At 45.8% G+C, this 23,318-nt stretch overlaps 1 protein-coding gene across 2 annotated transcripts in view; it reads right to left on the bottom strand.

The window, feature by feature from the left end:
- epha7 (eph receptor A7) overlaps positions 1-23,318 on the bottom strand; it is a 91,003-nt gene that overhangs the window by 63,201 nt on the left and 4,484 nt on the right. For both annotated transcript variants that reach the window (XM_056294582.1, XM_056294581.1), the window contains exon 4: positions 5,625-5,780. In XM_056294582.1, coding sequence (XP_056150557.1) covers positions 5,625-5,780 — 156 coding nt within the window. The remainder of the gene's footprint in view (positions 1-5,624; positions 5,781-23,318) is intronic.

Raw genomic sequence — 23,318 nt, forward strand, 5'->3', positions numbered from 1 at the left:
AGCTCTCCCAGCCATCAAATGAAGACATAAACTTGGACAAAGACGCTGCATGGACGGTACTGGGTTAGGCCGCCACAAACGTAAGTTCGCGCCGCCACCTTCCCACACCGGTACTGGGTGAGGCTGCTGCAAACATGAATTCGCGCCGCCGTCTTCCAGACATCTTTCATGTCTGCAGAGGACATACATGCACCGATACACAGGATGTGATGTAACAATTCATGTCCAACATCCAGAGCGAGCATTTAAACAGAGGCCCAGTCTGGACATGGAACATGAAGCGACTGTGCTCCATGTTCCATGTCCAGATCAAATGTACCAATGTCTTACTGATTACAGGGGAACGCTGGTGTTTAAATTCACAACTCTGCTGACCCATTTGACAGGCCGCATTACGCCCCTGCTGTCACGCCATAATCACAAACGTGCAGTCACATCATCTACTGAAAACAAGGACTTGGCATAGCTGCACCCTCCTCGACGGCTGCAGGACCCTAAGCGATGTGCGCTGCCTTGACATTTAAGAACACAATGTGCAAATTTGGTTGAGGTTAGGTTTGTTAAGGTGCCAAGTCGCAGAGATTTAAGCCTTTTTATATCATTTCGAAATTTCAATACGGTCGGCGAATTTTTCTAAAATGATCTGAAAACGCTATTGTGGATAGAAATGTTTACATCCGTTTTCGTCATGCAAACATCTCTTTGATCATATGAGTTTTTTTTTTTATTTCCCCCCTTTTCTCTCCAATTTTCACCTGGCCAATTACCCCACTCTTCCGAGCCATCCCGTTCGCTGCTCCACCCCCTCTGCCGATCCGGGGAGGGATGAGGACTACCACATGCCTCCTCCGATACATGTGAAGTCGCCAGCTGCTTCTTTTCACCTGACAGTGAAGAGTTTCGCCAGGGGGACGTAGCGCGTGGGAGGATCACGCTATTCCCCCCAGTTCCCCCTCCCCCCTGAACAGACACCTCGACCGACCACAGGCGGTGCTAGTGCAGCGACCAGGACACATACCCACATCCGGCTTCCCACCCGCAGACACGGCCAATTGTGTCCGTAGGGATGCTCGACCAAGCTGGAGGTAACACTGGGATTCGAACCAGCGATCCTCGTGTTGGTAGGCAATGGAACAGACCGCCACACTACCCGGACGCCCCCCAATCATCGGAGTTTTAATGCACTCTGATTTGCGTCGTACCCCATGCAGACTATGTGCATTTGTGATTATGGTGTGCAAGCACCCATATTCACCCAAATACCTCAACCAATAGCTGGGCTTGGCTGTGTGAGTGCAGGCGCGCCATTGCCACTAACAAGCAGACGCCTCCCTTCAATGTCATTTGGCCCACAACACAGGCACTCAAGAAGGCTAAGTAGTATATCATTGTTTTTTTTTTCTTGCAAGAAATAGGCTTGCAAATTGTGTTTTGTCACTTGTTGTTTACGAAGCACAGAAAATTGGCATGCCACGGTACCACTGAACACTAGGAAAACGAGCTATTTTTGGGGGCATTCGCCAAGTAATTTATGGCTGAGGCAAACACTTTTGGCTACCAGCGTTGCACAACAATACAGGTGCACTTGGGTTATTTAGAGGTCAATTGACAGAGTTTGATGCAGGATGAAACAGGTGTAGATTCAACAGCACACCTTTCCAAAAGCCCATCAACCAAAACAGGGAGCACTTTCTCATGAAATTTACAACATTAAAAAAAGCCCCGTGGCCTTGGACCAGCTTGCAGTCGAGTCGGCCCTGGGCTATTCCCACCTTCACAAGCCAAACCAGCTCCAACACTCTGATTGGTTAACACACAGCAGCCAACTCTTGTCCACACACACATGCACAGACACACACACTCGCACATCTGCTCAAGGACCCACACACACACACACACACACACACAGCTCTGGCTTACTTTGGGTGTGTGTTGAGAAAGTACGAGCAGGCGGGATATGAAACAGCCGCACTGACAGCAAACACAACTGACTGCTTTAGGTCTTCTGAATAAACAAGAACAAAATATTAAAACAGATTAGTGTGGTCTGAATGACTTCTTTGTTCTCTCTCTCTCTCTCTCTGTCTCTCTCTGTCTCTAATTTGCTCAAAATTAATTACTCAGTTGGCTGTTTAGCAGTATGAAGTCACTGGGATGATCAGTGAGGCTGGAACACCCGTGTCATATATCATCAGTATAGAGCACAACAGAAGTTTTTGACTTGTGATTTAGGGCCTTACAGTCCTGGTTTTATAAATGGGTAAAGCATGATACGTCTTTCCAAAAACAACAGAGACTCACCAGCTTAAACACTGATAAACCCTATATATATATATGTATATATATATATGTGTGTGTGTGTATATATATACACACAAATACATATATACACATACATATATATACACACACATATACATACATATATGTATACACATATATATACATGTACACACACACACACACACACATATATATATATATATAAAATCCAGTGAGTCAAGTAAATACTTTATGAGACAGTAAAGCCTGTTTCATGCCATAAGCAATCACCAGCTGTATATACGTATCTTGTACTGCTATGTATTAAAAGCTTTTTTTCCTACATCTATATTGATATTTCGCTCCTCATTTGTTGAGCACTTTTATCAACACCATTGATGGTTTCCTGGGGGAAATTATATACATATATATATATATATATATATATACACACTACCGTTCAAAAGTTTGGGATCACATTGAAATGTCCATATTTTTGAATGAAAAGCACTGTACTTTTCAATGAAGATAACTTTAAACTAGTCTTAACTTTAAAGAAATACACTCTATACATTGCTAATGTGGTAAATGACTATTCTAGCTGCAAATGTCTGGTTTTTGGTGCAATATCTACATAGGTGTATAGAGGCCCATTTCAAGCAACTATCACTCCAGTGTTCTAATGGTACAATGTGTTTGCTCATTGGCTCAGAAGGCTAATTGATGATTAGAAAACCCTTGTGCAATCATGTTCACACATCTGAAAACAGTTTAGCTCGTTACAGAAGCTACAAAACTGACCTTCCTTTGAGCAGATTGAGTTTCTGGAGCATCACATTTGTGGGGTCAATTAAACGCTCAAAATGGCCAGAAAAAGAGAACTTTCATCTGAAACTCGACAGTCTATTCTTGTTCTTAGAAATGAAGGCTATTCCATGCGAGAAATTGCTAAGAAATTGAAGATTTCCTACACCGGTGTGTACTACTCCCTTCAGAGGACAGCACAAACAGGCTCTAACCAGAGTAGAAAAAGAAGTGGGAGGCCGCGTTGCACAACTGAGCAAGAAGATAAGTACATTAGAGTCTCTAGTTTGAGAAACAGACGCCTCACAGGTCCCCAACTGGCATCTTCATTAAATAGTACCCGCAAAACACCAGTGTCAACATCTACAGTGAAGAGGCGGCTGCGGGATTCTGGGCTTCAGGGCAGAGTGGCAAAGAAAAAGCCATATCTGAGACTGACCAATACAAGAAAAAGATTAAGATGGGCAAAAGAACACAGACATTGGACAGAGGAAGACTGGAAAAAAGTGTTGTGGACGGATGAATCCAAGTTTGAGGTGTTTGGATCACAAAGAAGAACGTTTGTGAGACGCAGAACAAATGAAAAGATGCTGGAAGAATGCCTGACGCCATCTGTTAAGCATGGTGGAGGTAATGTGATGGTCTGGGGTTGCTTTGGTGCTGGTAAGGTGGGAAATTTGTACAGGGTAAAAGGGATTCTGAATAAGGAAGGCTATCACTCCATTTTGCAACGCCATGCCATACCCAGTGGACAGCGCTTGATTGGAGCCAATTTCATCCTACAACAGGACAATGACCCTAAACACACCTCCAAATTGTGCAAGAACTATTTAGAGCAGAAGCAGGCAGCTGGTATTCTATCGGTAATGGAGTGGCCAGTGCAGTCACCAGATCTGAACCCCATTGAGCTGTTGTGGGAGCAGCTTGACCGTATGGTACGCAAGAAGTGCCCATCCAACCAATCCAACTTGTGGGAGCTGCTTCTGGAAGCGTGGGGTGCAATTTCTCCAGATTACCTCAACAAATTAACAGCTAGAATGCCAAAGGTCTGCAATGCTGTAATTGCTGCAAATGGAGGATTCTTTGACGAAAGCAAAGTTTGATGTAAAAAAAATCTTATTTCAAATACAAATCATTATTTCTAACCTTGTCAATGTCTTGACTCTATTTTCTATTCATTTCACAACATATGGTGGTGAATAAGTGTGACTTTTCATGGAAAACACAAAATTGTTTGGGTGATCCCAAACTTTTGAACGGTAGTGTATATATAGAGCGTTTTTTCCCGAAACCGTCAATGGTGTTGTGAGTGCTCAACTAATGGGGAGCGGAATATCAACACAGATGTTGATATTTATATATAAATAGATAGCTAGCTAGATAGAAAGATAGATATAGATATCTATATATAAAACATGCAATACTTTATATTCCATCACAGATTCAGGCACCTCTGTTGAATTTTATAAAGTATCTGGGGACATGTAACACCAAAAGTAATTTAGAAAACACTCCAGTTACAAAGACCATTTTGTGTGTTATTTCATGTCTATACTATTGCACGTAGATTGATCTTTAAATTTTTAATGTATTGCTCATTCTGAAAGTCACTTTGCAACAGGTGTGTGTGCATGTCATATTACTTTCAAACATGGTGCCATGGTTTATGGGCCTGTAGGCTGGCGATTCTCGGCTGTTACCTGAGCTGCTTGTATGTGTGTGTCTGCTGTTGTACTTTACATGGTATGTTGTTCGATCCACACATGATTTTTCTTGATTTGTGTCATTTTTTTTTTGTCATCATGATTTCTGAAAGCATAACCGTTACAATGCCAGTTAGCAATCGTGTCAGTTGCTCAGGTTAAGAGCCAGAGCAAGGCGCCGTCACTGCCAGCCAGGGTGAGGGGTTTATTCTCAGTAAAGTTCTGCCTCAGTGTAGCTCTATGGGTAAAGCGTATGAAAGTTGGTGGCAGATCTGGGGGGGGCGAGAGAGAGAGAAAGAGAGAGAGAGAAAAGAGAAAAACAGCAGCACTTTGGAATCAAATGCTTTGGGAACAGATCTTGGAAGCAAATTATCCCCGCCCTCAAAAAAAAAATGGTTCCCCCGGTCTGTATAAATAAGCCATCAATGACTGTCACACAACTGCTACATTGACCAGGACAAATAGAGACACGGAGTGCTGCCTGTATGGGCGGCTGCCCAGTGCAACGACTGCAGCTGCAATCTTTTTGACAGGAAATGGCAAATTGCTCCACTCATCGTTAGCAACCAGCAAAGACACAGAACAGACACACGAGCCTGCAAACATAATTACGTTAACATACTGGGAAGCAGCGCTACCAGTAAGGCTCTGGAGAGCTTAGGGAAACGATTTCGGGGCTTTCCTGAGAAAATGAAACTCCATATTGAACATATTTGGTGTGGGCAGGGCTCCTGTCCAGAAAGTGTGAGCGGGTGTTCCTGTGTGTGTGTGTGTGTGTATGCGCGTGTGGTTGTTTAAGTCTAGCTCCCCGTCGTGGTCTGTGCTGTGTTTACTTAGCAACACGGCGGTACTTACTCGTGCACGCCACAGACGGCGGGTCAGAGAGCGCTCGGTAGTAGCCATCCTCGCAGTCGCACCGCCAGGATCCCTCACGGTCGTTGAAGCTGTGCGCGGGGCAGCGGGAGCACTGGAGGTCCTGGGACGAAGACTTGTAGAACCCACGACCGCAAGCTAAGGAGGTCAAAGGGGAGAGAGAGAGAGAGAGGGAGGGGGGGAGACATTTTGAGATAAAGCGAAGGTTCAAATCGTACCTTAATTCCCATCATAATGAGGGCATGCCGCAACAAACCAGTACGCCGGTGTTCAAGTCTTGAGGCAGGTCGTATTTGGATCAACCTGTCCCTCAGGCTTAATCAGCAGACTCATCAGACAGATAATAAAGCATAACATCACCATGCGATGAAAAAAAAAAAACGCTTCATTAATTCTTTCCTGTCTCTGTGTCAAAAAAAGAAGTGCAAGGTGTTGTTTGTAACAGACATTTCTTAAAAGAGCCATTGTTCGACAGCGCGGTGAGACATATAGAACAAAAAACAAAGACAATGGCAGGTAAATGGATGACTTCAGTATATTATCTGTGGCAAAACAGATGATCTCATCACAGCATCAGCCAGGACCGAAATGAAATGAAGGACACGCTGTTTTGCAAGCGTCACCGTCTGTGTGGCCAAAAAGTAATTAACCGAGTGTTTCATTCATACTAATCAGCGAAAATCGGTCATTAATTTCTATGTTAAAATCAAGCCAATTAACATCGGGATGACAGAGAATCAATCACACCAGTGATGTCAGACAGGGAGCAAATGGGAGACAGAAATGCAGCCTTGCAAATAAGTGAAGGACCCAATACTGGTAATGGGCCCTTCCAAAAGCGGCCTTGGTACAGCAAAATTGTACGTGGATGGCAATTCCTGCATCGTGAGTCCCTCTGCAGACCACCCACTGCACTACTGTGGAGATGCAGAACTTTAATATGCTGCGCTGCACACTTCCAGATAAGCTTTGTACCGCATACTATTTAATTGCCTGGAATATGTAGATACCGAAGTCAAGTTTAGTCAAGTCCATTTTGTTTGTATAGCCCAATATCGCAAATTAGTAATTTGCCTCAGGGGGCTTTACAGCAATAAAACATCCTGTCATTAGACTCTCGTGTCAAATAAGGAACAACTCCCTGATATAATGAAGAAACCTCAGGGAGACTGACAGAGGAGGGATTGCTCTCCCAAGATGGACAGATGTGCGATGGATGTTGTGTTTACACAATTTACATAACACAACACTGAAAGAGGATAACAGAATTATGATGGAATTTTTTTTTTGGGGTGGGGGTTTCCCCCTTTTTCTCCCCAACTGTACCCGGCCAATCACCCCACTCTTCTGAACTGTCTTGGTCGCTGCTCCACCCCCTCTTCCGATCCAGATAGAGCTGCAGACTACCACATGCCTCCTCCGATACATGTGGAGTCGCCAGCCGCTTCTTTCACCTGACAGTGAGGAGTTTCGTCAGGGGGGACGTAGCGCGTAGCGAGTTCCCCCTCCCCCCCTGAACAGGCGCCTCCGACCGACCAGAGGAGCCGCTAGCATGCGACCAGGACACACCCACATCCGGCTTCCCGCCCGCAGACACGGCCAATCGCGTCTGTAGGGACGCCCGACCAAGCCGGAGGTAACACGGGGATTCGAACCGGCGATCTCCGTGTTGGTAGGCAAGAGTAGACCACTACTCTACCCGGATGCCCCATAATGGAATCACAGTATATATGAATATATATGAAGAACATAATGAGGAGGATGGGTTGGGAAATTCTCTTGAATGCAAGGCTGTACGTCTTGTTTGCTGCTGTCATTTGTGTTTTCTGCTGCTGTTGTTGTGTTGTTTTTTTTGCACATGAACTGGGTGAAAAGATCTTTACAAAGGCAACAGCCAGCAAAACACTGAATAGACAAGAGCTTGCTCACTTGCACACTGCCCTGGATACGAGCAGCAGCCAGATGACTAAGATTTAAATGTTAATGACAAATCATAAATCGCCAGCCTGAAACCACGGTGACTCACAGAAACAGCTGAATCATGAGCATTCGCCGAGTTCACTTTTAAGCAGTGGTAAATGGGGAAATGTCTACTTTGGGTGTGGGATCGGCTAATCCGCAGTGACCCGCTGTTTGTGGAAATCTGAGCTAAGCCTGGCACAGAAGCACAATCTAGGCCAAACAATTTCCCCATACGATCTGCGCGGGATCTATACTTCTGTAAATAGCTCTGCATGCAAACTATCAAATTATAGGGGAAAATGCATTTTTCATGAGCCACCGGGGAAATGGCCAATCGTTCTCGCACGAGCTTCGCCCTGTTTCACATCTTTGTTACACCATTCATTTATTTATTTATTTGGGGGATTCAAAAGGAGATTGGCGGCTACCTCTGCGGCGGTCCCGAAATAGGAAGGATGCCGGAATCTGGGTTTCCTCATTTTAACACCTCCGCGGCAGTTTGAAGAGGCGGCTGAAGCACGGGGTATTCCCGTTTCAGCAACAGGAAAGTCCTGTCATTTTCTATTTACCGCATGGCAACGGCCTTGTGAAACAAGAGCTTTCTTCTTTAATTTTTTTTTAAAAAGAAGAAAGAATTTCATCTCTAATTTTTTTTTTTACCTGAGAGAGCAAAAGTGACTGAAAACAGGGCTTCGCGGGGTGAAAAGTACTCGCCGGCGGACTGAAACATGTACTATGAGCCTGCAAGCATTTCTTATTTAGTCGTACTTAGCCCCTCTTATCATGTATACAGTTCTGTTGTGCGATAAGGTTCGGCAAACACAGCGGGGACACATGTCTTGCTGCACTATCTGACATGGTAAATATTCTCCGTGTGGGCGTCTGTGTTGATAATGACACGACTCGGCTGGCACCCGCAGGTTAAAGATTGGCCAGACGTTGCCGTTTAAGAGTCTGCTTTCTCCTGGCATGCATGGCTGTTTAAACATCCTGATACGCCGGCCCATCTGTTTGCCTTCCGCTGCCCAGAGAGCTCATCCCCCGGGTGGGTCAGCATGCAGACAGGAAAGCCCGGCCCAGGTCTACCTCCAACAGGTACTGTCGCTTGTACGTATCAGAGGCTCCACAGCCCAGATGAAGACGAGCGCGAGCCTCTGACGTGACACAGCCTTACGAAAGTCAACACGTCTCCATCTTAATTGTTTGCATGCAGAACAAAGTCTACACCCCCCCCCCCCGCGACACTTTTTGTTTTTTGGTGACAGCCCCTGTGTTTATCAATGCGTCTGACTGGGGTTTGGCATCCGGAAATGTTTACAGAGGCAACAAGGCGGCAAATTGGGCCTCAAAACCCATCGTCTGTATGACACGGGTAGCTAAGTATTTCTGCAGTCGCCGTCCTCTCCCCTCCACTGGCAGTCCACTGACTGACAAGTACAAACACAGCCGTTCCCCGCCTCTCGCGTTCTTGTCCCAGCAGCGCTTACGCTCTCGGTGACTTTCCCTTCCTGGCACCAGATGCTGAGAAGTCGGCCTCTTGCTGAGATGTTGAAGCATGGGGTAAAACCGCATGATAAGAATAGTGATAGGCTTCAGTTTTTTCCCTACGGCAACACCTTTCCCTCCAAAACAAGGATATCTATGTAGCGACTAAAGCTGACCAGTTCTCTTGGTGTTGGTATGATAGCCGACACAGGCGGCTTTCATCGCCGCGTATGGTAACGACCGGCGAGATGACTGGCACATTACCGAAGCATTAAGGGTGAAAAACAATGATGCACAAACGCATTAAAACAGACTATAGAAGCCTCCTCGCCGACCGCGCAACTTGCACTTACTCAACAGCCGGCTTTCCGGGGTGACTCGTTTCCACATTCGTGAGGATGAGTGTTTAGCAGGTGGCTACTTGAAAAGATGTGAGTAACTTCGTTCGTCTGGCACACGGATAAAGGCCGACTAATTTGTGCCTGTGTTTGTTGACACTAACCAACTTAAAGGGGGAGGGGGGGACACACACAAAGAGACAGACATAACAGCTCCCTCATTTACGGCACTGAGAAATTTGTCATTCCTCCGAGATGCAGGTTTGAGGTTAAACAGAGAAAAAGGGTGGTGGTTGTGTGTGTGTGTGTGTGTGTGTGTGTGTGTGTGGGGGGGGGGCGTAATGGAGTCATCCATTCTGGCCGGCTCCATAGCAGACTACAGGGCCAGCATCTGTAATTTCCTTTCCAGTGGTCAAGTGTTTTCACTCAGCGACGGGAGGAAAAAACATCGCCGGAGTCAGCGTTTTCATCTACGCACAGAAGAAGAGATGGGGGAGCGGCGAGGTCCTCGGAGCACCACAATAAAGACGGCGAGTCCAGCACTTCTGCGATTTCAGTGCACTCCATCTGAAACCAGCGCAGGCCAACGGAGGAGCACGATCAAAGACGCGTCTTATCTTATTCCGACACGCATACAAACGCGCGCGCCAAACAAAAGGAGGAGATGGATTTCTGTCTTCTTTTTTTGTTTTTAAGATGCTGGTTTGTTTATTTATTTATTTATCTCGTCCGAGCCAAGCTTCTTAACATTCTTGAGCTGCGTCCAGATGCTGTGGCTGTTTTGGTCATGGCCGACAGCGAGGCTGCAGTGACCTCTTATGACAGCCTGACATATCCCTTCCGGCCTAAATTAGAAAATAATTACTTCCCTTGTCTGGGGTTGATGTCTTGGCAGTCTTTCCTTTCTTTCTTTTTTTTTCTTTCTCCAGTTAATCTTGTCCTTTTTTACTGACAAATCGCTTTCCAAAAATTGCCCACGAGAGTATTAGCATGTAGCGCTGTGCAATATGGAAATTGATGACCACAGGGGTATTTCTACAGTATCTTTATATATTGCGATGTCTTTTTACACATATGAAACATTAAGAAGATACAGTATATAATTGGAATTAATGTGAAGGAGAATTGCCTAAAAACCCTCAAGGGGCTTGAAAAGTGATAGTCTCCAGGTAGCATGCTACAGGAAACAATCACAGCAATGCGGTACGCACAATTTGTGTGTATCTATCAATAATTCCAGATATAGAGAAAGATGGAGACACAGTTCAGCACAGCGCCCGACAACAATGCATCCCATAAACACCCATGTTACAGCAGTACAATGAACCAGTAATAGTCACAAGACATACATCAAGAACACTTATGATACATGCAAGTATACACAAACACTAAAACTAAAACTAAACACTATTAACGGACTAAAAACAGACACTCCTGATATGGCTTAAGAGTTTTCTTTGTTTGGGAGGGGGTCCCCCCCCCCTTTTCTCCCCAACCGTACCCGGCCAACCGCTCCACTCTTCCGAGCCTCCACCCCCTCTGCTGATCTGGGGAGGGCTGCAGACTATCACATGCCTCCTCCGATACGCGTGGAGTCACGAGCCGCTTCTTTTCACCTGACAGTGAGGAGTTTCGCCAGGAGGAACGTAGTGCACGGGAGGATTACGCTATCCCCCCCCCCCGAACAGGCGCCCCAACCGACCACAGGAGGCTCTAGTGCAGCGACCAGGACACATACCCACATCCAGCTTCCCTCCCGCAGACACAGCCAATTGTGTCTAGGGACGCCCGACCTAGCCGGAGGTACCACGGGGATTCAAACCGGAGATCTCCGTGTTGGTAGGCAACACCATAGACCGCTACACTACCCAGACGCCCCAGCTTAAGAGTTTTCATGAGTCAAGAAAGATAAAGGAGAAAATAAACGCAAATATATATACATAACTGTTAAAAGAACCACTCAACGGGAGGGAAAGTGCTCAACAAATAAGGAGCAAAATAATCCAGTGAGTCAAGTAAATTCTTTTTGAGACAGTACAAGCCTGTTTCATGCCATAAGCAATCATATAATATATATATATATATATATAAATTCTTTATGAGACAGTACAAGCCTGTTTCATGCCATAAGCAGTCTCTGGCTGTCAATAAGCCTACTCGAGAAAGAACTTTCTCTCTCGAGTAGATTTATTGAGAGTTTACAATATTGACACTGAAATCACCAATTAGATAACAGTTTTTCCCGTCTTTAGAAATAATAGAGAACATTTGCTAAGTTAGTATTGAATACAGACAAACTGGAGCTAGGTGGTCTATAGATACACGCCGTAAAAGTCTGGTGGGCTTCAACAGTCACAGCCTCAGCAGAAAAGGTAAACTACTTTTCAATATCATGTCTTTGTAGACCAGGCTACGGTTGAGATATAAGGAGACACCCCCACCCATTTGATCTTCTCCGCATCTGCACATATGCTTATAGTTGTTAAATTCATACAAATCAGCATTGTGTTTAGTCTACCAGGTTTCAGTTAGCCCTATTACACTAAAAGAGAAGTCGAGGTTGGCCCAACAAAGGCATAAAGAATCATATGCAAAAACACCACATGTAAAAATCCATCTGTGGTTCCTCACATTATAATTAATTTAGACCGGTCGGGTCCAGGTTGGTCACAGGAAGCCAACAGTAAACAAATTTTGTTAGGAGACAGAGGAGGGGAGAAAAAATGCATATTTTTCTTGGCAGCAATCTGTTTTCTATCTAAATAAAATGAAAGAAAACTAGTTTTTGAGTCAATGCAAGCAATGCAATGATTTAATTGTGTTAAAAAAAAAATCACTGAAATGATATTTAACGCTGTCATGCCTTGGCTGTTTCTTTTGGTTATTAATAGGCCGTGACTGAAGACAGAAAAGGGGAATGTTCCATTGATGAACCATACAGAAAGAATTGTTATTAATGAGGTCATTAATGAGGTAATGAGAATTTTACACCGCTCAAAATACTTGGTAGGTCTGGGGCCAAAAAGTATTTCCACAGATACGTCACAACATTAAGAAGTTTGGAAACCCCTGAAAATTTCAAAATTGCGTATCACGATATAACAATATCTAAACGTTGGCCCAATACAGTATCACTGCCGCTCAGTTCGATTCCCATTACAGGAAAGTGTTTTGAATGTACTCACAAAATCACATGATATGAGAAAAACAAGCCGTCCCTGCTTACAACCTTCGACTCTAAACACGGCTGCCATCCTTATTCAGCATCGCACATATATGGAGGGGGACTAGAGGGTCCGGCGGACCAGCAGAAACATTAAGTTTAAGCTGCACTGGAGATTCCGAGGGAGCTGCTTAAAGGAGCTGTGTGGTGCAGGAGGGTCCCCCTCCCCGTGTTAAAAAAAACTGCGAGAGCCCAAGCGAGATGAACTAGCCTCCGTGATGAGGCCTGTCAGGGCCCCGGCCCTCCTCCCCCTCCCCACCGGCCCCCTGGCCACCCTCCCGTCCGGCCTGATTATGTGTTAAATCCGCCCGCGTGTCGGGATGGATGTGGAAAGAATGCGAGGCGGAATGAGCGGCGCAGGGGCTGCGGAGACCCAGAGAGAGCAGCCGGGAAGATAGCACCCCATTAGAGTGATAAAGGAGGCAGAGGAGGGGCCAGCAGCCGACAGGACCAACATGCAAGCCCGGGCCGCTGATGAATGCCAGGTGGAACAGGTCAAGCGCGATAAAGGAAACGGTTTATTTTCTTATTTTGAAAAAAAAAAGAAAAGGGGAAAAAAAAGTTGCTTCTCCCTTATAAACAGTCGGCATGGCCTGGCCACCGTCGCTGCTCCGATTGGGAAATGTCTTTATAAATATCAGCTATAAACACACACGGCCCTGTTAAGATGGGAGGCCTGTCGCCTGTGGTTTGTGTAAGAATGTTCCACCCGAGTGTCTTTTCCTCCAGTTGTCTTGCTGCAGATTTTTTGACATCTGGTGCCAAGCTGACCTGGGTGCGTACACGTATAAACCCAGCGCCTTTACTCGCCAAAACTCGTTGTCTGATCACCTCTCGCAATTTCACGTCGACACTGGCGTACACGTTCTCTGCCGACAAATTCAAAATGCCCCGTGTTAAGCTGCAGGGTCACACAACTGAGAAGTGCAGTTTAAGAATCCTCTTGACTGGCGTCTGGTTCATTGGTTTATACTTCTTAAGTTTCATTTTCGGGGCATATGATTATGACCATACCCCCGTACAACACAACTGGAGCAAGACGTCCAACAGGCTTTGAAAAGCTCATTTCTACTGCATTAACGTTGCTTAATGGGTACGCGGCTCTGATTAAATGCTACTTGAGTTGGTATCTTGACTTTTAGGTCTACTTGGGAAAACCCATCAAACCCCTATTTACTGGCATTCGGAGGCGTGCTGTACAATGGCAGCATCTCTTGTGGATTAAAGCCCGTGGTACTTTCCACAGCACTTTAGGGGGGAGTCTTTCTTGTGACTAATTTCGCAGCAACGCAAGCAGATGTGTGCAAAGCAATAGCTGGATAAATTCCTCAAACTTGAAAACACCAAGAGTGGCCAATTTATCTTATCTTGCCAGTGATGCGTCCACTTTTGAGGCTGTTCAAGTTTTAGACATGAAAAATGGAGGACACTTCAAAAGGAAAGCATGATGATTTTGTTTTAAAAAAAAGAGAAGCCCATCTTGATCATTTTACCACGTCATAAAAAGTGGTGCAACTATCACCTCCACATGCAGTGATGTAAACAGGCACACGCCCTGCATCTGTGACACGTTAAATTCCAAAAGGACGCGGTATACTCACTTGTGAACAAAAAGTCCGCATTGATATCGTCGAAATAAACAAAAGAGATCTCGCCACCGGTCACCATCTTCTAACCGCTTCCAGTCATTGCGACATGCTACTTTAGCCCGCAACAAGCTCGCCGCACAGATTCCATTTCAACGATCGAGGCTACACCCGGTACTGGTAAATAAACTCACATGTCAACTGCCCCTCATGTGGGTGTTGACCGATGACCTAAGGCTTTACGCAGGGCATTACAATTCATTCTGGTGGTACTGTGGCGCTACAGACACCGTTTTGTTTTATGTGAATAATGTTTTTTTTTTTGTGGGTTTTTCTCCCCAATTGCACCTGGCCAATTACCCCACTCTTGTGAGGCTTACCGGTTGCTACTCCAGCCCCTCTGCCGATCCGGGGAGGGCTGTGGACTACCACGCGTCTCCTCCGATACATGTGGAGTCGCCAGCCGCTTCTTTTCACCTGACAGTGAGGAGTTTCGCCAGGGGGACGTAGCGCGTGGGAGGATCATGCTATTCCCCCCCCCCGAACAGGCACCCCGGTGCTAGTGCAGCAACCAGGACATATACCCGCATACAGCTTCCCACCTGCAGACATGGCCAATTGTGTCTGCAGGGACACCCGACCAAGCCGGAGATAACACGGGGATTCGAACCGGCGATCCCCATGTTGGTAGGCAACGGAATAGACCGCCACACCACCCGGACGCCCCTATTTGAATAATGTTTTGTTCACATGTGTTATACTCAACCCTCTTATTTGCTAATTGATTTTGGTGCTATTATGTTGCCAGGGACACCATTTTGTTTATTTTGTTGCATTTCATGATGATGCAACATTGTTTTATAAATAACGTTTTCAGATTTGGGATTTTATTTGTGTAATTTTCAGATACACTTTCAACACATACATGAATATGCCCATAATCATAACTACATATAACATCAAACGCCAGTTTAACACTACAATTTGTCCCCCCCCAAAAAAATAAATTATTGGGGACCCACTCAGTTTCCCTGGGACCCCCTCAAATGTCCAGCTGTGGGTCCCGGGGACTCACTTCATTGAAAACCTGTTTACATCACTGACATGTCTAATGTTGTTAAGCACCACACAGTATTCTAACAATGTAGAGGTGACTGTATGCATACTGGAGGACAGGCCTACAAGCTGGCTTTGCATTCGTTTAACGTACCCTTAAAGCAGGCAAATATTTAACCCACACTATAACATGCACAGTTTAAACTGGTTGAATGGGAGCATGAAAGTCCCAGTGGGCATGACAGCCAAATGCCTTATTTGCCAGAAATTCAGTGTATTCAACCAACAATTCAAATATTTAACCGTGTTCCAATGTGCTTAGCCTGGGTCTGATCAGAGGAGTTAACACAGGAGGCAGAGGGTATTTCTAGACCTCTCTGCCGTCTTGACGGATCCTGCTGAACCTTTTTCAAAATCTCCTTTTTCATTTCAGAGAAGAAGAAGCCGAACAGCTGGGGATTTTGCCTGCAGACATGTTAATCTCCCACCTAAGAGACGCGAGGCGCCTACTCAGTGCCGAGGAAGAGCGGCGGAGATACAGTTTCAATGTCAAACTCCTCCAAGCAAGCTCATTTCAAACACCTACTCTTCCTGCGGGCTACAGTTGGGAGGCAAAGCTACAACCATGGCTACGATGAGGAAAGAGAGACGGGATGGGTGGGGGTAAAAAAAAAGAAGAAAAGAAGATCTGATTAAATGAGCTTATGAAACACTAGCTTAAATGGTTAAAGAATCCGATATCACATCGTGCTTCACCCTCCCTCCAACCCCACGCATGGTTGGAGTGGCTGTGCCTAGCTGGTGCTGCAACTCCACACGTACAGACAACCGCTCCATTCATCCGAGGTACCTGTGCTTAGCAGGAGATAAGTAGCTTTCCACCAGAAACAAAGAGAAGATTAGCATTCCCTTACACTGTGTTGGAGGGCACTCGGCTTTGCCCTCTACACAAGGAAAACCCCGCAGAAGTGCCTGCATGGATGCACCCAGTAATGATCAAAGTCGCCCGCTGATTAACTTATACTTAGATAATAGCCGCTGCTTATATAGGATGGTGCCGTAACTAACGCCGTCACCGACCAGGCCACGTTCTATGTTGACACTTAAAACCGGGCCCAAGCGACGCCCAAGTCGAACAAACCTTTTCGCCTCGGTATTTTTCCTGTTTCTGACCGAGCCGATCGAAGTCAGAGCAACAGGAGTACCTGGGAGCGGGAGCGGGAGCAGAGATGCTTTGACAAAGACGGTTATCCTCTGTAGAAAAGGGGCATCACCGGGCGCGCTCTTAACTATCACGACAAATCTGACCGTTGCAAAGAACGGAGTTGAGGTTCTCCCGACTCAAGTTATAAAGGCAGTGACGTGCAGTGAGGTCCATGGCTAGGTAGGCAGTCAACTACATTTATTTGTGCCAGAGAGGCACAAGCAGACTCCGCCTCAGCAGCCTGCATTCACGAATGCTAGCTTTGGGAGCAAGCCATCCTGCATAGGGCATGCCTTTTACTGATAAAACAAGTTTTACATGATTTTTTTAAATTATTTTTTACAACAATCTTAACAAAGAACAGCTAATAAATATTTTTTGGTAACTATCATGACATTTCTTTTTTTTTTCTTATTAGCCTGGGTGAGGCACTGCCTACCCTGCCTCCCCTGACTGCACATCACTGCTTAAAGGTCCCATGAAATGTATTTTCAGTCTTGTTAACTCCATTATCTACACCTCAACTTCATTTTTTGTGTTTATAAGAATGTTTTTCTCTCGCTTGACAAATACAGTAATTTCTTAGTTACGTCACTCTGCACTTGTGGGCGTCACTCTGAACTTGTGGGCGTACGCTAACAAAACTGTCCAACGAATTGATGCGACGGAGAGATGAGTGATCTTCTATCGCCAAATTGAAACAAGCCAATAGCGTGTCTGCGTTCTTCTAAAAATGCCCATTATTGGTTGTCAGTCAAACCAAACTCCCCCGCCTCACAAAATCCCACCTGACGGTTCCTTTTCCTCCATGTATACATCAAATCATAGACGTTTGCGGTGCACTAAATGCCACTTTTCATGGGACTTTTAAAAAAAATATGCATAAGGGGAAAAAAAGGACTAAAATCATGTGAAAATAGGACAATTTCACAACCTCCTCCGAAAGACAACTCCCTGGGCTGCGATGGAAATGCCACTGCTAGCAAAAGACATTATACACAACAAACATGAGCATCTGTTTGTCCTCTATTCAGCTCCTTGACTAATTCCCCCCATGGAAACCGAAGTGGAAAAAAAAAAGGGGTGCATTTTAAGATTAAACATCTTACATCAGACAATTTATAGCCTCACATTCTGCCTGAACACTGGCTGTACCTCATGTCCGCATAAAATATGTCTTCTTCCGAAGAGCTCCCCCCCTTCTTGAAGTCATCATGCGGTGTGAAATTTTCCAAATGGATTCTCAGCGGCGCAGAAAAGTGTCCCTGCCTAATCGTCTTTTGTTTAGTTCATTTAACTCAACTTGGTAACCGGAGAAAGGGGCCCTGAAGGCCAGCCAGCTAGGCGGCTACCTTTAAAAGGAGGATGTGGTCAGCTCTAAGAAAGACGTCCTACAAAAAGACATCAGAGAGAAGAGGAGACTGCTTTCTGGGGGATAAAGGCAGGGTCCAAAGGTCTGAGCAAACCAAAGCCCCCTGCAGCCGCAGCGAAATCACCACTGAAATTGTCCCCAGTCAGCAACTAAGCATTATCTCCGAATTGTGCCAATGCCTACCAACCCTCCTGACCCAAACACACCCACCACCCCACACACACACACAGACACACACACACCAATCCCACCCCCCCATCCCCACCCCATCCCACTGCTGTGACCGAAAGAACTGGAACAATGTCAAACCAGCCGCTGGTCCCTGCTGTGGCCGGGCCCCTGTGGCTTCCCCCCCGACACACAAAGGCGCCTCCTTACCCTCAGATGCCCATGAGTGCTGGTGCACATCTAGGCTGCTTTTCTTGCATGTTGGATATCAGGGCTGTGTCGTTCAGTTTACCCAATTTCAGCCAACTCCGGTGTCAGCTGAGGAACGCTTGGCTGCAGATTTATAAACTCTGAGAATTGCCATTCTCGCATAAAAAACATTTTTATCCATGAGAGTAGCGCTACTCTGTCTGAGCGATCAGGTACAATCTTTTGGTTTTGAGCGAAAAGGTTTAGACTGCTTGGGCTGTTACCTTTCTATCAATCAATCAATCAATCGACTTTACTGTCCCAAACCGGAAATATGAGTCACTGTTAGGAGACGATCATATTACACAGTAAGACTGGCTTACACTTACAGTGACAGTGCTGTAAAGGGTCGCAGTACCAGCGGGGTATTGCCATTCCAAGATGAATATACTTAGAGCTGAAATCTGGGGCTTTTCCCCTTGGACCATGCAGTCAGGTTACAAATATCAACTGGTATCTTTATCATGGTTGCACTTTCCATATTGACATTTTTGACCGGGTAGGTCGAACATTGGTGGAACAGCAAACACGTTCCTACTGAAACAGCAAACCTGACTGAAGTACGATAACAGCGTCTACCATTTAATCCACCAACTCATCTACCAATACAACAGTGTTCCCATACGGTTTGTAATACATTAGACTGTCTGTATTAGCTTTGGTCCAAGGATCCATTTTTACAAGGGTGGGAACTGCTTACTGTCTGCTACACCTTGTTTGTGGTTCTCACTAACAGGGAGGGACAGATAAGGGAAATTATGGATTTCAGCTTTATATTCCTGATGGAGTAATAACTCAAGTAGAGAGGAATGTCGGCCTGCATTCAAAAAGATGCTCCTATATTCCTCGGTGCCGTGTCTTCAGCCTCATCTAATCCTCTGCCATGAGAAAAGCGAGCGTCTCCTGCTTCTCATTAGCGGAGAGCAAAGCCCGGTTCCTTCCTCACAAAATGTAAAGGGTAAAGAACGCCCGCAATCGCGACTTGGCGATCTGTGCTAAACGCCATTCATTTACGGGTCCAGATCCAATGCCCCTTTTAAATATACACTGTCGCTTCTGACGGAGAAATTAAAGAGCAAAAATGAAATATCCACCCTGGAAACATACAAAAAGCGCTGGCTTGAGATCCTGCCAGGCGTCCGTTCTGAGGGATCCAACTGTCCTTGTCAACAGATCAAATTAAATACAAATGTTTCATTTTTCAAAAGAAAAAAAAAAACCCTAACTCACTGGGAGATTCATTTCCATAGACATTTGGCTCATCAGATACCGGTCTCGGGGTTTTATTCAAAAACAAGACTAATTCATACGATGAGCTCAGACATGAAGGAGTGGAGGCAATGAAAAAACAAGGCTTGTCAAGTCACAAGTCGTGGCATGATCGCTTATTTGCTCCAGCTGGTTTTCAATTCAACAGATATCATAGAGCGATACAGACGGATCAGAAAAGTGGGCTAAAACACACAACTTACACATGGCCAAATGTTCCTGGGAAAAAGAGAGAAAAAAAAGTGCGGACGGCCGGTGTCTGGTCATCGGTAATAGGTTTGTCTTTCACCTGTGTTGATAAGCTGCAGACACCGAATCCTGCATATATGAATATAAAGTGGTTGATGGTATATCTTAATCCATTCAGCAGTTGTAGGGGCACACACCTTATTCAGGAGACACTACTGTAAGGCCCAACTGCATTTCAACTCTGACCGCAAATCTCGTAGCCCAGCTTCCCGAATACCAGCTTGCTATTCATTTTGTTTCTACGATGTTATTTCAGCTCAAGATCAAAAAACAAAACAAAGAAGAAGAAAAAAAAAACGTGGGTAGCACCGGCCAACAGTGAACAAGTCTTGGAATATGACCTGCCAATCCAAATTAGAGACCTCACGCCACACCGCCCGAATAGACAGCATAAAAATAAACATTCCTCGTTCTCACACAAACAAAGACATATGGGGGTGATTACACAGGAGAGGGACTTTGTTATCCGCCACATAGAAGACCTCTGTGACTGTGTGTCAGATAGCGTTATTTCCAAGGTGATGCCGGGGTCCACGTTCGGCCATGCATAAGGTCAGTGAATATTAACTTCATTTACACATGGCTGCAGACAGCCGCGGCCCCACAATGGAGGCCTGCCTGTCGCGCCTGGTAACGTGAGCACCCCGGCTGACAGGACACTGTCAAGATGGAAGATGGATGATCGCAGCAGTTGACCCCCGATCACCAAAGGAGTCACCTCTCCGGCCCCCCTTCCCTCCACCTCCCCCCTGCATGACAAAAGAGACTCTCCCGGTGCCGCAGCCCTCATCTCCACTTGCACTAACAGGTTCAGACATCTCCATCGATCCCCGTTTTTCATACCTCTTGCAATTGTGGGCCTTGCCCTCTTTAGCTATCCAAACTGTGGAGCAGATGTCTTTTTGGTAATTGTTCGCCCGCTGACTGGTTTGAGAGGGACGAGATCAGACAAGCGAACACTGTGTCAAAAGACAACGTCTTTGGTGTTCAGCGGCGTGTCCCCATGGCATGAGGGTGAAAGTGATATGTGACCACACTGCGGGGCGAGGGGGGTTTGGGCTCGGCACCTTGAGAGGCAGCGGGGAGGGCCCTGTTGTTGGCGGGGCGGCCCCTCTGGGAGGCTGCAGAGTGCTCTTTCTCTCTCCATGCTTCAATATTCATTTAAGAGGAAAATCGATAACTTATTACATAACTTCACACTTTTCTCACCGCTTCCACCCAGTGCAGGGAGAGTGGGACTTGCAATGTGCTTAGGAAGGCTCTGTAGCATGAAAACCGACTATTTTTCCCAGTGACTTGGCGTTTCAGTTGAGAGTAATCTGTTACACAGCGGCTACACATCTTTGTGAACAGAATCAGGGAGGCTGAATAAGTACACCCACCCGCCGCGCATGTGTGTGTGCTTATTTATCTGAGTTTTGTTAGATATCGAAGATTTTGGTTTTTTGCAATCATCCAAGCTACACCTGAGGCTTGGCCAGTCTCTTCCAAATCCTCCCAAAAGTGATCCATTTTTTTTTTTGACAGGAGGAAACGGTCCCATATAGAATGGCCCGTCTGTGTCTATCAGTCTACCTGCCAGGCCAAACAACAAGCAGGAAAAACCCTGGCCTGTGGAAGAATGCAACTATTCACAGTAAGCAGACACTGGCAGTGACAACACTAGCTACCATCCATCACCAAATTATTTTAATCTTGAGTGATTTTAGTCCATTTGGGTCTCCTGTGGATTTGTTGTGTACCCATCATTTGCATAATTAAGCTCTGGAGCAGTTGTAACAGACAGCCATTTGGTACATTAAATTCACACCTTATCAATCAAGGGAGCGTCGAGATGCATGAGGACCTCCTGACTTCTTGCTTCCTGGCTTCATTTGAAATGCTAACTGCCGTCTCCCCTGGGCCGCAGAGCCGGGCCCGGCCGCTCCTGGCTGACTGGTATCTCCCATACACCTTGGAGGCTGTGGTCGAAACCCCAAAGCCGTTCGGCCCATCCCTCCGGGGGTCAACCATCAATCAGCTTCTGACTAACTTCTGTCCAACTCGCTGACAGTCAAGATGGATGGTGCCAGCATCTACAGGATGCTGTCCGATTAATTCTCTTGTTATCACGTACTGTTAGCAGTGCGATTAGCCGTGTTTTATCTGTTTACCCCAGAAAGCGACTTCTCCGTTAAAAAAAAAAAGAAAAGAAAAAGCGAGACTAGGGTCAACAGTTAATCATTGCTCAGGCAGTAGTTACTTAGTACCACAATGACGGGATGTGTCAAAAATTGGACAACATACATTCCCGGGATTGAGCAAAACAAAGGCACCAATGTCTTCCCACAAGGGCCTTCTCTTTCTGAACGACTCAGTGGCTCCATTGCAATGAGTGAACAGCATCAGCCGATGAATGGGCACTATTTTAGCACCACGCAGCGCGACGCAAAAATGAACCCTGTGCAGGCTGCAGGACACTTCAACTGGCCCTTTTTCTTAAGCGCCCATTACACTGGGACCAGTGAGCGAGGCGGGAGAAGAGGAGTGACATTTAACCGCCTCGCTTTGCTACACAAAGAGTTAAAGAGAGACAGAGGACTGAAAAGACGAGCAGTCCCTCTCCGCTGACGGTGATGAATGAGGGGATCACAAGTTTTTTTTTTGTTTTTTTTTTTAAGGGAGGAGGCCCCTGCTTCCACATAAAGGACTCCTCAAATGACATGACTGACAGCTTGGCTCACTTCCTCCACCTGCGACACCCCCGCCTAATATTTCTCCGGCCGCCATGTAGCAATCATGCGCCGTTGCAAATACTAGGGGAAAAAAAATAGGACAGTGGTGGATAACCAGGGTTCTCCGAGGGGACGTCGGAGTAGAAAGTAGCTGTACTGTCACAGAACCTGGACAGGCTGGTTCGAGGCCCGAAGGAGCCCCGGACCTCAGATCTTTTATCGGTCACAGCCACTTGGATTTATTGCACCGGTATAAGATGGGCAAGAAACAGTTTGAATAGCTTTTTGATTTGTTCTAGGGAAACTACTGAATGGACAATTTAATGTCACCAGAGCCGAGGGGTGGGGGTAGGGGAAACTGCTGATGGTGCACCTTGATTCTTATTTTATTTAGATTAACTATGCCTTAATACAAAGGCCGCTCATGCCTCAGTGGAGATAAAACTCATGATGGCGCACCGAGGGGACCGGAATTTGATCCACAAACACAGGTTGTTCATTTTTTCTCCCCGTCAGGACCCCTTTAAAAGCATTACAGTATAATGGTAAGTTCATTGTACCGGTGTGTGTATCAATGGCCATTTGTTTTCGCTGACAACTGAATGGGTTTGCCGCAGGTAGACGCAACAGTCTTCTACACTCGGAGTTTTTTTTTTTTAAACTCAACCCGTTAAGAACAGGATTTGTTAACATGCATTCAGTCATTCTAGCTACGATAACTACAACAGAAATGACTTTGGATGAGTTTTTGGGCTTTTTTTTAACCTACATACCGAACTGTATATTTCATCTATGCATACT

Source organism: Lampris incognitus, chromosome 15 (genome assembly GCF_029633865.1).
Source record: "Lampris incognitus isolate fLamInc1 chromosome 15, fLamInc1.hap2, whole genome shotgun sequence".
In the NCBI taxonomy this organism is placed as follows: Eukaryota; Metazoa; Chordata; class Actinopteri; order Lampriformes; family Lampridae; genus Lampris; species Lampris incognitus.